The sequence below is a fragment of the Pseudonaja textilis genome, chromosome 1, assembly GCF_049901715.1.
Source record: "Pseudonaja textilis isolate UNSWEBS1 chromosome 1, rPseTex1.2, whole genome shotgun sequence".
Lineage (NCBI taxonomy): Eukaryota > Metazoa > Chordata > Lepidosauria > Squamata > Elapidae > Pseudonaja > Pseudonaja textilis.
In genome coordinates, this window is record NC_141990.1 from 331441089 (window position 1) to 331462449 (window position 21361).

General features: G+C 42.2%; 2 protein-coding genes across 4 annotated transcripts in view; one reads left to right on the forward strand and one right to left on the reverse strand.

The window, feature by feature from the left end:
• The window catches only part of ARHGEF18 (Rho/Rac guanine nucleotide exchange factor 18), a 70542-nt gene extending 56544 nt beyond the window's left edge, over positions 1-13998 (forward strand). The window contains exons 21-31 of one of the 2 annotated variants that reach the window (XM_026698856.2): positions 778-956; positions 1923-2011; positions 2746-2934; positions 3293-3418; positions 3843-3967; positions 5261-5323; positions 5959-6006; positions 6930-7373; positions 9694-10030; positions 11778-11900; positions 11993-13998. In XM_026698856.2, the coding sequence (XP_026554641.2) occupies positions 778-956; positions 1923-2011; positions 2746-2934; positions 3293-3418; positions 3843-3967; positions 5261-5323; positions 5959-6006; positions 6930-7373; positions 9694-10030; positions 11778-11900; positions 11993-12126 (1857 nt within the window). In that variant the 3' untranslated portion in view covers positions 12127-13998. The remainder of the gene's footprint in view (positions 1-777; positions 957-1922; positions 2012-2745; positions 2935-3292; positions 3419-3842; positions 3968-5260; positions 5324-5958; positions 6007-6929; positions 7374-9693; positions 10031-11777; positions 11901-11992) is intronic. The other variant, XM_087922845.1, reaches the window with a different exon arrangement.
• A 730-nt stretch (positions 13999-14728) lies between these two features.
• Positions 14729-20844, reverse strand: PEX11G (peroxisomal biogenesis factor 11 gamma). 2 transcript variants are annotated; one of them, XM_026698441.2, is made up of 5 exons: positions 20697-20844; positions 18549-18740; positions 16560-16738; positions 16262-16312; positions 14729-15744 (listed from the first exon to the last, which is right to left on the reverse strand). In XM_026698441.2, the coding sequence occupies exons 1-5, from the start codon at positions 20763-20765 to the stop codon at positions 15531-15533; spliced, it is 705 nt and encodes a 234-aa protein (XP_026554226.2). In that variant the 5' UTR covers positions 20766-20844; the 3' UTR covers positions 14729-15530. The 2 variants fall into 2 exon arrangements, with proteins under 2 accessions (XP_026554226.2, XP_087778972.1); XM_087922846.1 differs by having other exon boundaries at positions 20671-20774.
• Positions 20845-21361: the final 517 nt, after the last annotated feature.

The following is a 21361-nucleotide window of genomic DNA, read 5'->3' on the forward strand; positions in this document are numbered from 1 at the left end:
TGTGTGTGTGCGTGTGTGCGCGTGGATGCTTGTGTGCCCCTGTGTGCATCTTTCAAACTGATTATACCAAACGAAGGGCTTTCCGTGCGGAGGAACTCCCAAGAATAACAAAATAATAGAGTTGGAAGGGACCTTGCAGGTCTTCTAGTCCAGCGGTCTCTAACCGCAGAAATTTTGGTGGTCCGCAGAGAAATTATTTGCATTTTTTATATTGCACTAAATACTATTTATCTTTTTTAAAAAAATCATATTAGTGGTCCATGGAATTTAAAATTATGAATTCAGTAGTCCCTGAGGTTCGAAAGTTGGCAACCCTTTCAGTCCAATTCCCTGCTCAAGCAGGAGACTTTATACAATTTCAGACAAATGGTTGACCAATTTCTTCTTAAAAACCTCCTGTGATGGAGCACCCACGACTTCTGAAGGCAGGCCATTCCATTGAAGAGACACCCGGCTCTGTCTTCAATGCAATAGTCCTTCAGGATTTCAACAGTAAACACAACCAGCTATTCGACCTGGCTGTGTCTCCCTTGCCCAGTATAACCTAGCCAACAGCAATTATCTGGGCTTTCAGGCAGAAAAGGATCTTTCCCAGCTAGGCAGAGATAATCAGAGACAAGCAGGGGTCTTTGGGATACTTTTCCTACTTCCTTTCACTCTTTCCAGGTTAATCAGATTTACAAGTATAAAGTTCTGTGTAAAGAAGAAATACTACAGCTTTTTAGGATTGTCATAGATGGACTGATGATGATGATGATGATGTATCTTGCATCACAGGACTCAAAGCCACCGGTGATTTCCTTGCAAAAACTGATAGTCCGAGAAGTAGCCAACGAGGAACGAGCCATGTTCTTAATCATTGCTTCCAAGAAAGGACCAGAGATGTATGAGATTCACACCAACTCCAAGGAGGAAAGGAATATCTGGATGACGCAAATTCGCAGGGCAGTGGAAAAGTGAGCATATAAAATATTTTGTTCTGTTTTTCTCTCCTGTATTGAGTTCCATACCTGTTATTTTGTCGTCATAAGGAAATACAAGTAGTCCTTGGTTGATGATAGTAATTGGGACCAAGAATTTCTGTTGATAAGCAAGGTGGTCGTAAGGCACAACATCCGGTGACAGCATTGCTCAGCAACAACAATCCCAATGCTCCCCATTCCCATCATTAAGTGAGGATCTCTGGTTGTTAATTAAGACCCAGGTGGAAAGCTCTGCAACAGGCATGAAAGCAATAGCAATAGCGTTTAGACTTATATACCGCTTTACAGTGCTTTACAGCCCTCTCTAAGCGGTTTACAGAGTCAGCATATTGCCCCCCACAATCTGGGTCCTCATTTTACCTACCTTGGAAGGATGGAAGGCTGAGTCAACCTTGAGGTGGTGATGATCCAATTGCTGAAATGCTGGCAGTCAGCAGAAGTAGCCTGCAGTACTACATTCTAACGACTGTGCCACCACAGCTCGAAAAGTGCACGGCATGAGCACGGTGGTTCATAGCATGAGTGGCTATTGCCAGGTGGAGAGGTTGTGCAAATGGCCCACAAGGCATAGTGTGAGGTCAGAGAGGGCTGCTGCTAACCAAGGAAGGGGCAAGGGATTTACTGGAGTGTCTTGTGACCTTCCTTGCCAGCTTTCACATTGACTTTTCTTGGGTTAAGGTTAAGAATAGGATCACATCACCATAGGATGCTGCAGCCATTGTACGTGTGAGTTGATTGCCCAACATCTAAGTTGCGATCATGGTAATGTAATAAACAGACAGAACTTTGAGGATTGGTTTTAAGTCTCCTTTTTCAGAACCATCATAACGTCAAATGTTTGCTGAACGAATGGTTTATGAAAAGAGCCTTCTTTCCAGCTAAATAGGACATTAGGACTCCTTTCTGACCAGGACTTCAATGGCTTATATTTCTTTGCAGTTCTGATGAAGAGGACAGTGTCCTTGCTGATCCAGAAGAGGAAAAAAAGCAGGCTGAAGTGAGAACTGCAAAACTGAAAGAATTTCAAGGTAAAGGCTCTTGTCTTGCAAAATTGTATATTATAAGAGGATTGGGTTTGCCTGATTCTGGCGACTTATTCTTTCCTTCCTTGCAAAATGTGCAATCTCACATTTTGCAAGGAAGGAAGAGGAAGCCAGGGGAAGTTACTATCAGACCCTTTGGTTGTGAATTGCTCTGTAAAAGCATTACAGGTAGTCCTTGACTTACAACTATTCATTTAATGACCGAAGTTCCAACAGGACTGAAGTGACATGACTGGTCCTCACACTTATGATCATCACAGTCCTCCCCCCAAGTCACTGATAAAAATGTGGGCACTTAGCAACCAGCGTATATTTACAATGGATGCCGTGTCAAAGTCACACGATCGGCATTTCTAATCTTCCCAGTTGGCATCCGAGAAGCAATGGGGAAAGCTGCATTCACTTAACTGTGATTTATTTTGTTTATTTATTAAATTATGTACCAGCCACCTCACTGTCTGAGGTGACTCTGGGCAGCTTATAATATAATAGATACAGTGATTCTCTTAACGATGGCAAAAAAAGGTCATAAAATCGGACAGAACATCTGTTGGTCACAGTTGTGGTTGTAAATCAAGAACTCTCTTTCTCTTTGTCATCTTGCAAACAATGCCTGAAGAATGGGTTGCTGGGCTTGCTGTTGTTGCAGCAGCAGCCATCCAAGCACCATGACGTTGAGTTGTCTCTTCCCTTCTCCCTTCCCCTTCTCCACTCTCCAGAGCGTTTGAACATGAAAGATGATCTGATCGTGCAAAGTCTAAACGAGAAGCAACAGATCTACCAGGAGATGGCAGATATGATTGGTTTTGAGGACCTGGCAGCTGGCTCCCGCTTCCGGTTTATCAACAGAGTGGATTCTCCAGAGACCTTACAGGGGGAGTCCATCCTCAAGCAGGCAGTGATAGAAGGTGGGTGCACTGGAGGTGAAAGAACAGGGAAGATACTATATGATAGGACCATGTAATATGGGTAGCCCTTAATGTATGACCATAATGGAGTCCAAAACTTCCGTTGCTAAGCAAAGCAGTTGCAAAATTAATTTTGCCCCACTTTACAATCTTTCTTGCCACAATTGTTAAGTGAATCACTGCAGTTAAGTTAATAACATGGTTGTTAAGTGAATCTGGCTTCCCCATTGATATGCTTGTGATAAGATTGTGAAAGGCCCTGTATTCATCATGTACAGTGGAGAGCATAATTGTTCACAGCAATAGACATCTTCTCCTCTTTTCCTACTCAACTGCCTTCTTGGCTGCTGTCTTCTAGTGGAGAGCCTTCAGAACCTGATCTTCACCCAGCTGGCCAGTGCAAGCTCTCATCCTGAAGATTCCAGTGGGTCTGGGTTGCTGAGGCGAGCTGAGACTTTTGGAGGATACGACAGTGCCATGACAGGTCTGTCAAAAGAGGAATGGAGGAAGGAGCATGAGGAATGAGTGACTTGTGATTACTGCTCCCCCTGCAGACAGAATGTCGTTGTAAAGAAATGTTTTAAATCCTGCCTACTTGCCTGAGCCCAGTTTGTACTATTTTAGTCTCTGCAAAAACTCCATCAGTGTTGAATGATCTTGCGGTGGTCTTCCCCCCCAAAAAAAAAAATTAAGGTTATATGCTGCCCATCTCATTATCCAAAGCAACACTGCATGGCTTACAATACAATAAAAGCGGAAACATAAAAAATATACAAAGTGTAAAAACAAATAGAGGGTTTAATTCCTATGGGTCTTGGATTTATTTATGTAATTCAGGGCAAATAAATTAAAAATAGAGAAAAAAAGAAGAGAGTTTTGGGAATTCTGAATTGTCCTTTATTTTTCAGCTGGCAGCTTCAAGAAGAAAGTCTGTGGTGGAGAGCAGCGGGCGCCAGATCAGCGAGGCACCCCAGGCAATTCACAGCAAGTGCAACAAGAGCTCGCATCTGCTGGAGAGGAGGGGCTGTGTTTGGTAGGTGGAATTTGCTCTCCAAAATCTCTGTATTTATATCCTAATCATGTTGGAAATAGTGATGGCTATGGGCTTCTTTTTCTTTTTAGCTCAGTTTGAAAAACATCTGGCTATTCCTTCCTCCCCTTTAGCAATTGAAAATCTGGACGGCATATAAGTTGGAATGAAATGAACATATTTATATAACTCTTGTGCACATTGCAGATTTTTATCTTGTGAAAAAGCATCCTTGGTGCTCTTTGAGTTTAGTTGTGTGCTTGCAGATATTGTATTATCTGACCAGGTAACATCATCAGTGCTAGGGAGTGTGGGATTTGCTTCCTGTTTATATACAGTAAGTTTCCCTACCACTGTTGGTGGGGCTATGTTTTTTTTCTTCTCCTTGGTAGTTCCTTGATCATGGTGGTATTTTCTGCTTGATTGTTTGTATGGTGTTGATCTCCTTATTTCATTGTTGGAAAGAATACATTTCACTCTTTTTGTTTTGTTCTTAGCGTTTTTATTCTCTTTTGAATGGTATGTAAATGTGGTTTATCTCTATGTGCCTGTTGATGGCAGATTTATCTAAATGCCAAGTTTCCAGAAATTGCCTAGCATTTTTGGATTTAGCTTGATCTAAAATGCTTAGTTTTTCAGTTGAAACCACGATTGAGTCTGTCCATGTGTTGTGAGATTAAGGAGTTTTCATTGTGTCTTCTGACCGCTATCAATATTCATGAATGCGCTGTGCTCGTCTTTTGCTTCTCTGTCTTACATGGTGACTGTTACAGACCTTACATTTGTTGTAGACTCTTGTTTTTTCTTCTTTGGCTACTGAGTCTTTTGATTTACTTAAAAGGTGTTTTTGAGGGCTTTGTTATAATAAAAAAGGAACAAACGACATTTTGGCCCTGCCCTTTCTGGTGTTACCACCTGATGTCCACCTGTGATCCTCAGAAGAAGGTATTATGTTGCTCCCCTTCACCTTTCAGAGAGTATATATCCCTGATTTAAGGTCTGGAAAGTCTTCCTTCACATCCCCAGTAAGTGTTGTAGTAAGTGAAATTTACTACAATGATTTGGGACAGTCAATACCTTAAAGTATTTCCTGTTTTACAGAATTGTGAAAGAGTAAATATGGTGGGAAGACCATATCGGGAACTAAAGAGTCTGCTAGTAGGGGATGATATAAGCCCTCCCTTGTAAACCTTTTTTGTCTTAAGTGTTTGGTTGAACGGTGCATTGAATGTGTTCACATAATGTGCCTGAATAATTAAGTACTGTATATTATGACTTAATGTTTTATCCCGTCAGGTCAATAACACAAGACTGGAACATCATAGCAGCTTGCAACCACTGCTGTGGACTGAATCAGAGGTATTGGTCAATTATTTTCTCCATGATGGTGGAGAGCAGGAGAGCAATGCCCCCCCCCCCCACTTCTCCCCAGTTTGAGGGCTGCTTTGCTATGCTAACTGCTTTATTCCAGAGAATGGGCAAAGCCAGGTCAAAAACTAAATTTGATGTCATTTAGTTGCATTATTATTGGGCTGCCCACTCCAAAATAATCTACAAGCATTAAATACCATTAAATTAAATTAAACACAGGTCAATTTCAATTTATTCCATAATTATTCCTTTCAGTACATTAGAAATTATGATTCATGTTCAAGTTCTGGAAGAGTTGTGGGATTCGGAGTATAGTTCTGATATAGATTTTAAAATCATGTGCTCAACAAAAGGAGCTATACATTTTTTTTTACTCAGCCATTGATTTGACCGCACATTGGCAGAGCAGTTATGTTTTGCCCAAAGTAGATTTTGAGAAGATGGACAAGGGAGTGGGAAGAGAGGCTGGGGTTCTGACGGAAAAACCCTAACCCGATTGGGCCCATTTATGGCCTGCTGGTATATGGAAATAAGTTCTTGGTTCCTGATATTTGGGTGTGCAAATGGCAGAGCTCATGAAGACAGATATTAGGTAACACCACCTTCTTTGTGTTTTCCCTCAGCTTGTTCAAAGGATACAGACCCTCTTGCAGTTGCTGCTTAGTCTCCAGGTAAAGTGCCACTGTCTTTTCCTATCGTCACCCCTCACTTTTTTTTGCTTTTTTATGATTTGTGTTGGTGGAGCAAGAAGGACTAGCAAAATAACAAGATGGGCAGTGACCTGAATGGAGAAGTCTTGGAGGAGAAAGGGGGAAAAAAAGTACCTTTTCCAGTCTAGCATTCATTAGAAAGTCTTAAGATCTACTTAGTGTCCTGTTATGACATGACCATTTAATAAAAAAATATTTCCATCAGTCTTGAAAGGCAAGGGAGAGGCTTAAGATTTTGGTTTATTCCTGGGCTCTTTATTCCTTTACCTTCTTTCTAGGGTTGTCTCCATTAGCTGCCATTTTGTTTGAAAAAAAGAGTAATGATTATGTTTTTACTTACAAATGTCTGTTACTTGTAGGTCTATTGAGAGGATTGTTCTAGAGGGAGAATTATAAATAAGTGGGGATAGGAAAAACTTTCTGCCAGAGCAGGGGTGTCAAACTTGATTTCATTGAGGGCCGCATCAGACTTGTGTTTGACCTCACGGGGCTGGGCGTGGCTGGGGGGGCGTGGCCAGCTCGACATCACTCATTGAGACTCAGTTCTTGGCCACGATGGCCTCCTGCAGCCCTCGGCCAGCGAAAACGGAGCTTGGGGAGGCTGCATGCAGCCCTCCTGGACTCCGTTTTCGCTTGCAGAGGCACTGCGGCCCAGTCCTTCGCTGTTCCAGGGTGGACCCTTAGGCCAGATCTAAGGCTCCCATGGTCCAGATCTGGCCTGTGGGCCTTGGGCTTGATACCCCTGTGCTAGAGCATTAGGGGGACACAATTATGAACATCTTTCTGGGAGCATTTCCACAGAACCAACCTGCGGGGTTTCCCTTCTCCCAGTTTTTTTGATGGGGAAAATTCAGCAGTGCATCTTCCCCTCCACCCCTTCTCAGGCGGTGACAGCCCAGCAGGACAGCTACATTGAGTTGCAGAAGCAGTTCCGGCTACAATCCACGCGAGGGAATTTGCTGCTGGATCAGGAGAGACAACGCAATTTTGAGAAGCAGCGGGAAGAACTGGCCAATGTGCAGAAATTGCAGAGCCAGTTGAAGACTGAGCAGCAGCGCTGGGAACGAGACTGTGACCGCCAGCGGCGCCAGATGGAGGTGGAGAAGAAACAGTTACAGGAGCGAGAGGAGGAGGCACGGCAGCTGATGGAGCGTCTGAACCAAGAACGGGAGGAGCTGGAACAGCAGCGAGAGGCCTATCAGCATGACTTGGAGAGGCTGCGGGAATCCCAGCGAGCCGTGGAGAAGGAGCGTGAACGTCTGGAACAGCTGCGCAAGCAGAAGAAGCAGCATCTAGTCTCGGGTGCCTTCTCGCCTGAGCCAGGCCAAGTAAGTGCTGGAAGGCCTATTGGAAAGATACAAGTAGTCCTTGACTTACAACCATTCACTTAGAGACCCTTTGAAGTTAAAATAGAAGTGCAAAAAGCGACTTTCACTTATAACTGTCGCAGCATCACTATAGTCACATGATCAAAATTTGGGCAAACCTGGCATATATTTATGAAGGTTACATCCTTGGTTCATATTCAAGAGCCGTGGTGGCGCAGTAATTAGAGTGCAATACTGCAGGCTACTTCTGCTACTGCAGCTGCCAGCAGTTCGGCAATTCAATCCTCACCAGCTCAAGGTTGACTCAGCTTTCCCTCCTTCCAAGGTGGGTAAAATGAGGACCTAGATTGTTGGGGGCAATATGCTGATTCTGTAAACTGCTTAGAGACGTCTGTAAAGCCCGGCGGTATATAAGACTAAGTGAGCCATATGAGCACCATTTGCAACCTTCAATTGCCATTTGAGCTGACTTAGAAACTGGACTTAGGATAAGGACGGTTGCAGGAATTGGGTATGTCCAATCTAGTGAAAAGAAGGAGTAGGGGTGACATGATGACAGTGTTCCAACAGCAAAGCCACAAAGAAGAGAGAGGGTCAACCTATTCTCTAAAGCAGGGGTCGCCAACCTTTTCAACCTCAGGGACCACCAAACTAATAATTTTAAATCCCAGGGACCACTAATTGGCTCTGTGGGCGTGGCCTAACTTGTGGGTGTGGCTTGGTGGTCATGTGACTGGCTGGGCATGGCCTGTATGTATATAAATATTATAAATATTTATATAAATATTGAATTTTTTATAAAAAGCACCTTTTACCCAAAATCAGGCAAAGCAGGCAGGCAGATTGAGTTGCTCACAGAATCATTCAATGATCTATCTATCTGCCATCGGCTAGCTCAGTCTGTCACATAAAATTTGCTTGCTGTGAGTCTGCACTGAATAATAGAACCTTCAGTCCTAAGGGAGGTTCGGCTGTGCTTAAAAGCAGAGCCGAAGATCTAAAGACTAGCTAGAAAGTAAGAAACCCAACGATTTCCTGCTTTCTAGCTAATCTAAATCTCCCAGCAGAGTAGAACAGCTGATGGTCAGAAAAAGGAAGCAGGCAAGTTTGCTGGGTAAGGAGTGAGTGGGTGGGGAGGGTTCCCGTGGGCCATTATGTTTCTGCACAGGCTGGATTAATTGCTTTGGGGGGGTGCTCTGAGGGTGAGATTCCTCTATGGCCCACCAACATTTTCTTGGGGCCCACCAGTGGGCCGCAGCCCACCAGTTGGCGACCACTGCTCTAAAGCACCTGAAGGCAAGACAGGAAGCAATGGTTGGAAACTAATCAGGGAAAGATACTACCTGGTATTAAGGAGAAACTTCCTGACAGTGAGAACAATTAACCAGTGGAACGACTTGCCTCCAGAAATTGTGAGTGCTCTAGATTTAGAATAGAATCGAATAACAGAGTTGGAAGGGATCTTGGAGGTCTTCTAGTCCAACCCCCTACTTAGGCAGGAAACCCTGAAATGGGATAGAGCCATGGTGGCGAACCTATGGCAGGCGTGCCAGAAGTGGCACGCAGAGCCATTACTGCCGGCACATGAACACTCACACAGAAAAGGCATATTGCGCATGCGCGTGCACTGCCTGCCCGACAGCTGATTGTTGGGTATCTGGTGCGCATGTGAGGGGGTGTGGCAGGCGCAGGAGACACGCATGCGCAGAAGCACGTGGTGCATGGGGGGTCACGCATGCATGTGCAGAAGCACGCAGCGCAAGTCGTGTGAGTTGTGCGTGCATGCGCAGAAGGCATAGGGCCCCCCCGCACACATTGCCTTCTGGGTGATGGCACACGAGCACGAGCAGGCAAGCACACATGCAATTATTGGCACGGGAGTCCCAAAAGGTTAGCCACCACGGGTATAGAGTTTCTTGCTTGACCAAGGGGTTAGACTAGAAGCCCCCAGGGTCTGATATTCCGTTCTGTAAAACCTTCCCAGCCGGCTTTTGACAAGAAAAGCCAATGGGGGAAGCTGGATTTGCTTAATGACTGAATGAACACCTGCAGTGATTCGTTTAACAACCAGGGCAAAAAAGATTGTAAAATCAGGCCCAATTCACTTAACAGCCAGTTTGTTTAGCAACAGAAATTCTGGTTCAATTGTGGTCGGAAGTTGAGGACTACCTGTATAAGGAAGCTGCCTTTATGAAAAGTAAGCCTGAGAATTGGCAATCTGCTCCCACTCCCACTTCTTTCCTCTTTTGCTTTCAAGAACCTGTCCTTAGAAGTTTGATTCCTCTAGAGGTGAATGACCAATATCTTCTACTTTCCCCAGGCGCAAGCCCTGAGCCACTCGGTCAGCTTCAATGGTGAAAGTATGGAAGGAGCCATGCTGCCTACCAAGCCAGGTGGGCGAGGCAGCATCTCTGGGACAGAATACCTGGAGCGAGGAGAATTGGTGCGAAAGGACAGTGCAGCCTTGGAGGGAGGCCGCCCCATTCTGGTCCTGAAGAATGAGGTGCCCATCCACTTGCTGAGTACCACCAACCAGAGCCAGAAACAGGCAGCTGTGCAGCAGCAGATCCCCACCAAGCTGGCCATTTTGACCAAGGGCAGCAAGGAAAAAGCTGGAAAGGCTGTCAAGGTGACCTCCCACAGGACTGAAAGTTCACGTAAGTTGCTGAGAACCCTCGGACCAGGGATAGGCTAGGAGCCAGGACAGAAACTGCTGATGGTACTGGACAGTGGGTGGGGTTAAAAAAAAAATACTACCAGATCTGTGGGCGTGGCTTGGTGGGCATGGCAGGGGAAGGTTACTGCAAAATCTCCATTCCCTCCCCACCCCACTTAACCTGCTTTCCAGCTCCATTCTCCTGTGCAGGGCAACAAATATTACACTAATAACTAGAGCATACAAAACATTTGCTAGACCAATACTCGAATACAGCTCATCAGTCTGGAACCCGCATTACGTATCTGATATTAACACAGTTGAGAAAGTCCAGAAATATTTCACAAGAAGAGCTCTCAACTCCTCTACTCGTTGCAGAATACCTTATGCCACCAGACTCGAAATTTTAGACATAGAAAACCTAGAACTACGCCGCCTTTGGTCTGATCTAAGTATAGTATATAAAATCGTATGATTTGCAATGTCCTACCTGTCAATGAATACTTCAGCTTCAACTATAACAACACAAGAGCAAACAATAGATACAAACTCAAGGTTAAAGGTTAAACTGAAACTTGATTGCAGGAAATACGACTTCAGCAACAAAGTGGTCAATGTCTGAAATACTCTACCTGACTCTGTGGTTTCTTCCCCAAACCCCCAAAACTTTAGACTGTCTACTATTGACCTCACCCCTTTCCTAAGAGGTCTGTAGGGGGCGTGCATAAGCGCACCAGCGTGCCTACCGCCCCTGTCCTATTGTTTCTTTTATTTTTCTTATATTTATCCATGTATTCATAACTATGTTTTTACTTGTACCTATTATCTTGTAAGCAATTGAGAAAAAAAAAAGACCCAGCCGATCAGCTGGGACTCGGGAGACAGAGAATAGATATGGATGGAGCCAGTCAGAGGTGGTATTTGCCGGTTCTCCGAACTACTCAAAATTTCCGCTACCGGTTCTCCAGAACTGGTCAGAACCTGCTGAATACCACCTCTGGTACTGAAATCTAGATGGAAGTTCTGAATGGTGGTGTTTCATTTGTGGAATTTCCTCAACATCTTCTATAGCCTTCCTCAGCCATTTACCCTCCTCTTGTGCTAGAACTTCAATCCCCAACTTTATATGCAGGGAGGGGAATTCTAGGAATTGTCAAATGAGGAAAATCTACTTTAGTAGCTCATTAAAATGTTTCTGCCTTTGTTATACTGAGAACTGTAGCAGAATGTATGTTATGGGTGGATAGACAGTTTCTTGTGGCAAAAATGTGTTCCTCTTTTGAATCTGTGTTTTGTGCCAATTTTGTGGGCGAGTCTGAGGTGACTGGGAACGGACCAGATTTCTTGCACACAAACTAGAGATTATGCCACCATGTTCCTTGAGGCTGCTGAAAGTTTAAAATATTATGGACCGTAGTTGCAAAACTGATGTCTTTCTCTGCAATAAACCATGGTTTCATCCTGACCAGTTTGTTGAATGTTACAGTTATAGAGCTCTTAATATCATCATCAAAAGTAGGACATACAAATAATAATGGCCAAGTTCAGATCATGATCCACTAACCCAAACCAAAGTAATCAGACTCTGCCGTAATACCTTTTATGGATCTCTCTCAACGTATTTATTAAAATTAGTTGTTGCTGACAAAGAAGCCTTATTTAGTTGACCGGGCTATGATTTAATGCCTGGTGATTCCTTTACTATCATAGATCAGCTGAGTTTTTCCTCTTTTCATTTCTATTTCAAGCATCAGGTGATATGAGGCCATTCCCAATTTCCAAGATAGTTACCAAGGAAGAATCTCAGTCTCGAAACAGGCGTTCTGCAAGCCCCGTCTTTCTGCATAGCCAGAATGTTGCCTTCCTTCCAGGTAAAATACACTTGACAGGCATAGCTGGGGTAGCTGATCTAGTACTATGCTGTGTAGTGACCTTTTCCTCTTCCCTTTTTTTTCCCCGACAGAACTGGCTGGTGCTGCTGAGAGCAGCCACCTGGAAGCGCCATCTACCTCTGTTGGTCCCATGAAGCCCAACAGCATTCACGTCCTTCCACCTGCTCTGGATGACGCTAGCAAAGATGATGTTATTTTTTTCTGATCAACACCAAGGTCTGCTTTCTTTGCCCAAATGGGTGTTGGATGGTCTGCCTTGCCCCAGCTGCATAATCTGAAGGCAGAGCTGCAAGATTTTCCCTGGAAAAGGATTCAAAATGAAGATTTCATTTGGGGGCTTCATGTTACAATCTTGGCTTTGCTTACATCGTTCCTTGGGCTAGAACATTGTTCTGGCTTTCTTTGAGTTCCAAGGCAAGCTTTTACAATAAAAGCTTCACATTCAACCATAAGGTGGCCCTTGGACTCTGTGTAGGACCAAACAAAGATGTTGATGGTCTTAGGGACTCTGTGGAGGGAATCTGAGGGAACTAGATTAGGCCCTGCCTGGTTGCAAAGCACCTCATCTCCCCTGAAGACTCATTTTTCTTCCTCCTCTCCTCCCCGTTGTGGGGAAGTCCTCCAGTGCAAATTGAGTCCTGGATTTTTGTCCCTGCTGAAGACCCTTGCTGCAGTAACCAGCCCCACACAACAGCAGGCTCAATTTTCCAGACCCTTTCCAGATAGTTTGGATGGAGTGTGAGGCGGGAAGTGGGTGGGAAATGCAGGTCAGAATTACATTGAACGCCAAGTTGTTTCTGGTTGATTGTTCAAATGAAGGAAATGAAGAAATTCTTAACTTAATAACTGATCAAGATGTTTTGAGTGGAGCTTCATTCTCGCCAAAAGATGTCATTCCCTGTGGGAACGTCCATTGCTTCTCTTCTGTGTCTGTTCCTCAGGTCAGAAAACTACTGGAGATGCAAGCTGCTGAAGTTTTAACTTTCCCCAAATTTACACTCTGCACCTTGTATTTGTGTCCTGGCACCACAAGTACTTGTTCGAAAGTGAGTTGTGGAAAAGTCTGATTTCTTCCACCTTGTTGCACCTGAATAGTGTCTCAAGGTGAAACTCCTGTACTCTGGGTCTTGTTTTATTGTGGGGCCTGTATGTGTTCTTTTGACTGTATGGAGACCTTGGTTTCCTTTTAGAGCCATTAGGAAGTTTGGAGGTCAGAAGAGAGACTGGCTTTGAAAGCAGAGCCTATGAACAGTCCATGCATGGCAGAAACCATGGTGCCATTCATTTTAATATGAACCCCGCTTCCTATCTTAGGAAACCATCATCCAGACTCTGATGATGATGTCATGAAGATTACAGTAGGCAGCCATGAAAGAAAATGTTTTTTTAAAAAATTAGCTTTTAAGCTCTTTGTGTAAGATCTACCAGCTGCATCACAAAAAAAAAATCCTTTAAGTAATTTTATTGTACTTAACGATGTTTGTGAATTGCATTCTGACTGACCATTTGTGCCATGCTTATCAGTGTTTTCTGATATATATGGATGGTGTGAGACGAACCCAAGCACTTTAGAACATGGATGGCATTTTTATTTCCTTTTCTGTCTTACTGATGAACAAAAATGTTTCTCTGTAGTAAGAAGTGGCTATAACTTTATTGAGAAGTCCTCTGCCTCTAGTGGCTTAAGTCTGAAAAGCTCATTTTGCGCTTTACTTCTCTGTGTGAATACATCAGCCTGAAGCTTCTTCAACAGATTTTTAACTATCTCTTTAGACAAAATCCTAGTAACTTTGTACATAGATCCTCTCTTAGTGGTTATTACATAGCAATCATTCTATGTAACTCTCCTTTTTAATTATTTGTAAAGTTGATGGTTTTCAGTGTTTAATTTTTTTTTGTCAAATTTGTGCACTACTGTAATGATCAAATGGGATCCTGTCACAACAAATTATGGCTATTTTTTAAGCAATGATTGCAACTGTTGCTCTACTATAGGATAATTGTGGAATCTCAGATACAACTGAAACCTGAACCTGTTTGAGTCAATCCATGAAACCATAAATCGAACCTTAAAATATGTCTTTTGAAGTATTATCTTTGTTTGAAATTGCATTTGATGTGATTACTTGTGTTGGTGGTTGCCAAAACAAAGCAAACTATGGTCTCCCTCAAATCAGATACATAGTGAATTATAATTCTGATAGATAACACAGATCTTTGTTGAATCCTTTCTGTAGGGCTCTTGTCTGAGAGAGGGTTTCAAGACTTCTTAGCTAGCAAGCTAAGCTCCCATGTTGGAGATCAGATGTGGATGAAAGCCAAATAAACTGGTGCAAAAGGAGAGAATCATGAAAGATGTTCTATGGTGTGAAAACATAATTATGTCCAAAAGTGGCAATGTCTCCACTGCATTGTGAATTGGGCAGCTACTCTTTAATGCCCTGAGATTTCTCTGCAGTGGAATTTGAGTTTATTTGCTTGCTTTTTTGGTGTCTTCTAGCCAGTGTTGATTCCTGCCAACTGCCTGTATTAGTCCCTGCAGTTTTCTTGGCAAGGTTTTTCAGCAGTGGTTTGCCACTGCCTCCAACCTAGATCGAGAGTATGACTGGCCCAGCTGGCTTTGGGCCTAGTGTAGGACTAGAACTCGTGGTTTAGTTTCTAGCCTGATGCCTGAACCACTACACCAAACTGGCTCTCTGAAATTGAATGTAGCTATGAGTGAACAGGATTTCATACTCCAAGTAAACATTTGATGAAAAGACAAGTGTCCAGAGCTATATCAAGAGAGCCAATCAGCTAAGGAAAAATGTGAGATTGTATCTTTTATTATCAATCCTAATTGTTTTACATTAAAATACTGTACATAGAGCAAGACTGTATTCTTCACATAAAAAACATAGCCAAATTATTTAATTGGCAGGGCAGCCATTTGTCCCTTAAGGTAGCTAACAACAGGTTGAAATTACAACATACTGTTAAAAAGCTACATATAACGGGTCCTTGAGGTTATGACTACCGCCCCCTTCCCACAGTCACATGATTACATTTTGGGCGCAAGGCAGTTGGCTTGTATTTACGACTGGTTGTAGCATCCTGTGACCATGTGACCACAATTTGTGATGTTTTCACCAGTTTCTGGGTTTTCTTTTCTTGCCAATTTCCAGCAAAAATGCCCATTTAGAAGAACAGATTTGTTTAGCCACCATGTAATTCATTTAACAATCAGTGACTCACTCTACAATCATTGTAAAAACAATTGTAAAATCAAGTCTGGTCATGTGGTGCTTTGACTTATGGAAACAGTGACTTATGACTGAAATTCCAGGCTCCAATGAGGTTGTAACTCAAGGACTACCTATACAGAGAGTGAAGTAGGCAAACTAAACACTATAAGCTCTCGCAAATAGATCCTCCAGGAAAGTGCGTATGAGTTATATAAAAGCAGCACCATGTTTTAATAGTAGAACCTAATCCCAATCTAGCCTCCACCATAATAGGAATTACTCTCCCCCATTATAGGAATTACTCTCCCCCATTTCAACAGAGATTATGTAACCCTTCATGAATTCCTGTTATAGCCCCTTTTCTCCAGCATTGTGAAGCTGCTGTTCAAACTGTTCCACAACTGGCCCCTGCATAGTTTTCATAGATCCCAATGAAGGAAGAAATACTTCCCATGAGGCCCACAAACCATGGAGAAAACTTTCCAGCCCAGAGAATTCCTGGAGGCAACCAGTGGATGGCATTGGCAAGGTCAGCCAGGTTGCTGATGATGGTCAAGGCTTGTATGTGCATTTCAGCCCTTGTTTTCTGATAGAAGTCTCTGCAAACCAGACATGGAGGAGAAAAATAACATTTGCTGAGATTTGTTGCTATCAGACCTGGAGGGAGAAAACTAACGGTTTATCTTTGTCCTGAAATAAGTTTTTACTCTTGGCAACAACTGAAGCATTCAAGAAGAAATCCTCACGTGGAAATAGAATGCCCCAAGGAGCTAAAGTTCTACTTTTGTTCCAAACAGAATAATAAATGTGTACTAACTGGACTATTGATTTGTTACCATAAAAGATCGGCATAATCCAACAACGTAGCTTGGTTTATTAACTAAGTTTTGGAGAGCAGATACTAAGGAAGGATAGATCAAAGGGTGGATGGATGAGAGGGAAGAAAGAAAGGAAAGAGGAAAAGAACAAGGACAATTTAATACAAATTCCCTTAACCTTCTGGATTGACTCTTAACTTTTCTGGAAAGTGTTCAGATGTGTGCCTATATGCCAAATAGAATTTATCCCTGTTAATTGGCGAGAAAAAAAAAATGCTCACGAGGCAAGGAGTCGTACCTGGATTCTGTATGCTGCTTTCTTCTTAGGAGTAATAAAATTCGGAGAGATCTGGAATGAGAATGTAAAGACAAAAGTTTAGCTGCAGCCCATATTTCTGGAGCAGAAAGAGTTCCCTGTCCTTAATAATGCTTGAATTCTGTGATACTAGACAGCCTTCTCGATACTCCAGATATATGGAAAGAGGAAAGCATGAGGACTTGCTCAATCGGAATCTGAGTCCCAATTATTCAAGCACTTTGGGGATCTAGATTCCAGGCAGTCTCTGTCTTCTCCCACCCTCTCCTCTACTTCTTACCGTGCAATCCCCAGCAGCAGAGAAAAGCCCCAGAGAGTCGTACTGAGTGTCCACCACCTACTTGAGTTGGCATGGATAATTTCAGCATCGGCAGCCCAGGCCACATGCTCACAGGGGTAATAAAGCTGGTCAGCTACGTTGTTGAAGACAGAAAGCCAGCGCATTGCTGTATCCTTCTCCTGCAATAGGATATTAAGCAAGTGTAAGTGTTGATTTCTCCCTTCCATCTTCTCCTTTCTTCTTCTGGACCAAAGACCAGTCACCAAACCAGAAATGTGCATTACACTTTGGCATTCAGATGTAATATTACTAGTACACAAGCATCCTAAACTAGACCTGAGATTTGATCAGTATTACCTTAAGTAGTACTGACGTGCAAAACATCGTAAAATGGAGCTTCTTGGCGTTTTTATTACAATTAAAAAGATGAAAAACTAATGCAAACTAAAAAGAAAAAATAATACAATAAAGAAAATATATATAGTAAAGAAAAGGCATATAAAGAAATGACTTCCCCCTTCATCATAACTATAAACAATGTTTGTAACTTATCAACCCCTTGAAAAAAAGACAGATGTGATCTTCTGATATTTCTTGTCTCTTATCTACAAACAATTCTTAAAACCTCTTTATTCAGTCCTGATCAGCAAAGGTCCATTAAGGGTTACCAGAAATGATAATGTATCTATTTTAATCTTGATCAAATTAACCAAGTTTATTTTCCTTCCCTTTAAACAATCTTGATCTTCAATCCCTTCAAATAATATATTAGAACTTGATTTTATTTTTCTTTTGTCCCTTTTCACAAAATTCTTCAAAGCTTTAACAATTCTCATTGTAAACCCGTTATAGAAAAGTTATTCAGGCCACTCTTTCGGTTTATTTATACATCCCCTTTAATTTTTAAGACATTAGCTGGTTTCATTGGTATATCCAGTGTCACATCTTTTTCCATATCATTCTTGCAGCCTATCTATTAAAAAATAGACTAATTCTTGTCAGAAAACTTCCACTCCTTGAAGGCAGAAATTGCCTGTTGTCCACCAGATTATAAGGGATTAAATAAAGTGCTGTTTTTCATAACATTGTCTGAACATTTAAATGGAACCACTTACTTCAAGCTGCACTTCTTTTTCTATCTAAAAATTCCTCCCTTCATCTCCAGTATTTTCAATCATCTCAAATAGCCTTTTTCATTCAGTATTTCATACAAAGCCTGAAACATACATAGAAGAAACTCCGTAGCCTAAACTGTAAAACAGTAGAACTCTTAAATTTGTTACTAAATTGAGAGATGGTTGGATTCAGTTGGATTAAGTTATATTGCTCTCCAATGTTCCTTACAACTTGTAGCAAGGTCCTTGTAACTGAAATGCTTTGCAAGTTTCACATACAGTATTCCTGTATTTCCATGAAGGTCCTTGTAACTGAAATGCTTTGCAAGTCTCACATACAGTATTCTTGTATTTCCATGAAGCGATGATGAGAACCAACAGCTGCAGATAACAGGAAAGTCAGCAGGGAAAGGCCATACAGTAGTATGCATCCTTTCCTCTAAATGACAACTTAGTGACATGTGATTTCATGTAAACAACACAGCCCTATTTTAGTAAACTATAAGCTTAATCTGATATAGATAGATGGAGAGAGGGGGAGGGAGGGAGGGAGAGAGCTGTAAGCTGTCATATTCTATATTTTGAATAACAGACAGAAAATGCTACAAAAATATGAGTATTGTAATAAGGAACATCTAGATTTTCGTTCACCAACAGTATATTCAGAGGCATATTTTTTTTCAAAAAATGTTAACCATACTGTATATCTCGGAATGGGTTTTGCTTATTGTTGCTTGCATTCTTATCTTTCTTGTGTTAGGAGACCCTGGACCAGGATAAGATTTGACTTGTGTGTGTGTGTGTGCGCAAATGCCCTATTAACATTCAAAGCTTTCAACTTTGTGGACAGCATCCACTTTTTGGGATGTCTTACCTTGTTCCCCAGTCCATACTGGCAGCTATAGGAAAGCATGGCTAGGTCATCAAAAAGCCGTAGAACTGTTCGACAGTGACTCAGTTGTGCTGAGACAGCCAGGAGGCCTTGGCCAAGGGATGGTTCTCCAGGTTGTCTTCTGGCCACCAAAATCCCTCCAGCCAGTTGACAGCCATAGCAGATGGTGCGTATCTTATGTGGGCAGATTTATTGTATAAAGCATTAGTACCATTTGCTAATTATATTTTTTATTAAAGAGTCATGTATCCTCAGACTATTAAAGTTTGGAGAACAGGACAAAATTAAAAGGTGTTCTGTAGGCCATATTTTTTCATATCCTCTTATTATTGGCAAATATCTTTACAAATATCTTTAAACTGAGAGGGATACTTTCAAAGATAGCTTTTTTTCTCCCCACTCACATTATTTTTTTAAAAAAATTAATTGGCTCCTGTTTCACCAAAATGTTATAGATAACTGAATTTACTGAATTTTACTGAATTTACTCAATTTTAGAGGAACATGATATGGTAAAATCTATTCTTTTCATGTATGTGAAGGATTTAATCATAATTTGGAGAACAAGGGATTGTGCTAGATTTGATGCTAGATTTGAGCGCCTCTGCGAAAGATCCTTTGGGAGGGGGGCTGACCGATATGATATCCTTAGAACCTCAAAATATATGTAACTAGGTACTAAAACTCTTGTAACCTTTAACTGGGTAAAACAGTGCCTCATAGAGCAACAATTTTTGAACCAAGTTACCTTTAATGGGCTAATTTACACAAAGTGTCCACAATCTGGGACTTAGGACTCTTGAGAAATTAAAATTTGTCAAATGGCATATAATATTTTATAAAAATGATTGTGACACAGTCTATAATACAAAATATCACAAAACATTTCCTATGCTGACTTTTGTGCTATGTTCAACATAGGCTTCTTTGAATATCTCCCTGAATTTTTAAGAACTTTTCAAGTACATTCAGACATTGTTGAAGGCACTGAGGAATCTGGTAAGGAAATATTTCTGAAATGATAATCCAAAGGCTCATATGGGTTGCCTCATCCCAACTGTAGTGGCCAGGGATCTGTTAAGTACCTATAGGGTGCATAAATTAGAAGTGGAAGACAAAGCAGCATATAAAAATAAAATAAAATTGCTAGAAATGTAATTGTTAGCACCTTTTATTATCACATTTCATGCTTTCTACTTGTTTTGTGCACTACATTTTGTGTGTACATATATGAATTTTAAATACATCATGAGAAACATATTTATAGTTTACAGATCCAATGTTAAACAAAGAGATAAGCATACAATGCAGCAAACACTATGATCTCAAAATGTGCTTTCATCCCTTCTTCCTTTGAGATCTTTCTTTCTCTCCCTCCCTCTGGGAGCAATCCAAATTATAAAACAACACATAGAGTTCCCAGTTCTTCAAGATCCTGGAGTCACAATTCAGCCTTTCTCTATATGGTACCTCTCAGGTCCAGGAAACCATAAACCTTGGTTTGCTTGCAGACATTTTGTTACTCAAACTAGGTAACATCAGCACTGATTAATGTTACCTAGTATGAATAATGAAACTGCAAAAAAAAAACAGGCAAGCTCAGAGGACACCAAGGACCCTTCATTTCAACTCTGAGCTAAAAATATCCTCCTTTATTGGGACCACAAACCTTAATTCCTCAGCTTTGCCTTGCTGGCTGAGATATTCTTGGGAGTTGAAGTCCACAAGACCAGGGGTTTCCAACCGTGGCTGGCTGGGGAATTCTGTGAATTGAAGTCCTCCAGGCTTAAAATTGCCATGGTTGGAAACACCTGCACAAGTCTTAAAGTTGCCAAGGTTGGACACCCCTGAGCTAGAGGATGCCCTAGCTGTGGAAAGCAAAAGGAGAGCAGACGTCCAAGGGAAAGTTCCCAAACTCACAACGGGCAATACGTGTGGGGGGGGGGGAACTATAGCTCTCAGGATCCACCGCCGAAGTTGGACATCCCGGCTCCTGCTTGCTCTGCTTTTTAAATCCCCTGGGCGACCCGAGGGGAATCCCATTGAACAGAAGGCACCCTGTAACCGCCCGCATTCGGTCCTCTTAGCCCCGCGAAAAAGCCACCCTTCGCTCTTCCATCCTCCTCTCACCACTCGGTCTCTGCCCCGGTAGGTTTCCAACTCGGAGACCAGGCCACTGAAGGGGGGCACCGCCGCCATAGCAACACTTCCGGGCAGGCCTCTGATCGTCCAATTCGCGTCATCGGGAGGAGAGTCGGGAGGGAAAGAACTACAAGTTCCAGGAACCCGCGCGAGCCTTTGGCGGGAGGTTTGCCGTTCGTTGTAGGCCGCCTGGTGGTGTTTTCGGAGGGGAACGGAGGTAAGTGATCTTATGTGGTTGGAGAAGGAATGAAGGTGGTTATAAGAAGAAAGAGGATATATATTTTATATTCTTTACATTTCTAATAAAGGAGAATCGTTGTAGCTCAGGGTTGATATGAGGTAACTTGTGGCCATCTTTTCCACACCATGCTGCATCCCTCATGGTTATGTGATCAGAATTCAGACACTTGGCAAGTGGCATGCCCTGGCAAAATTCACTTAGAAATTTCTTGCTTAGAAATGTTGGGCTTAGTTGTGATTGTATATCTTGTAATTTCTTCTCTAGGGAAAAAAAATGATGGGAAGACATAGCAAGCTCTATATCATGATGTTTACAGCATGAAAAGGGAGATAAAGGAAGAAGAGGGAAACGGTATTTTTTTAGGAAATGAAAGATGGAAGGAATGGGTTTGTGGATGCAGGAAGATTCAGAA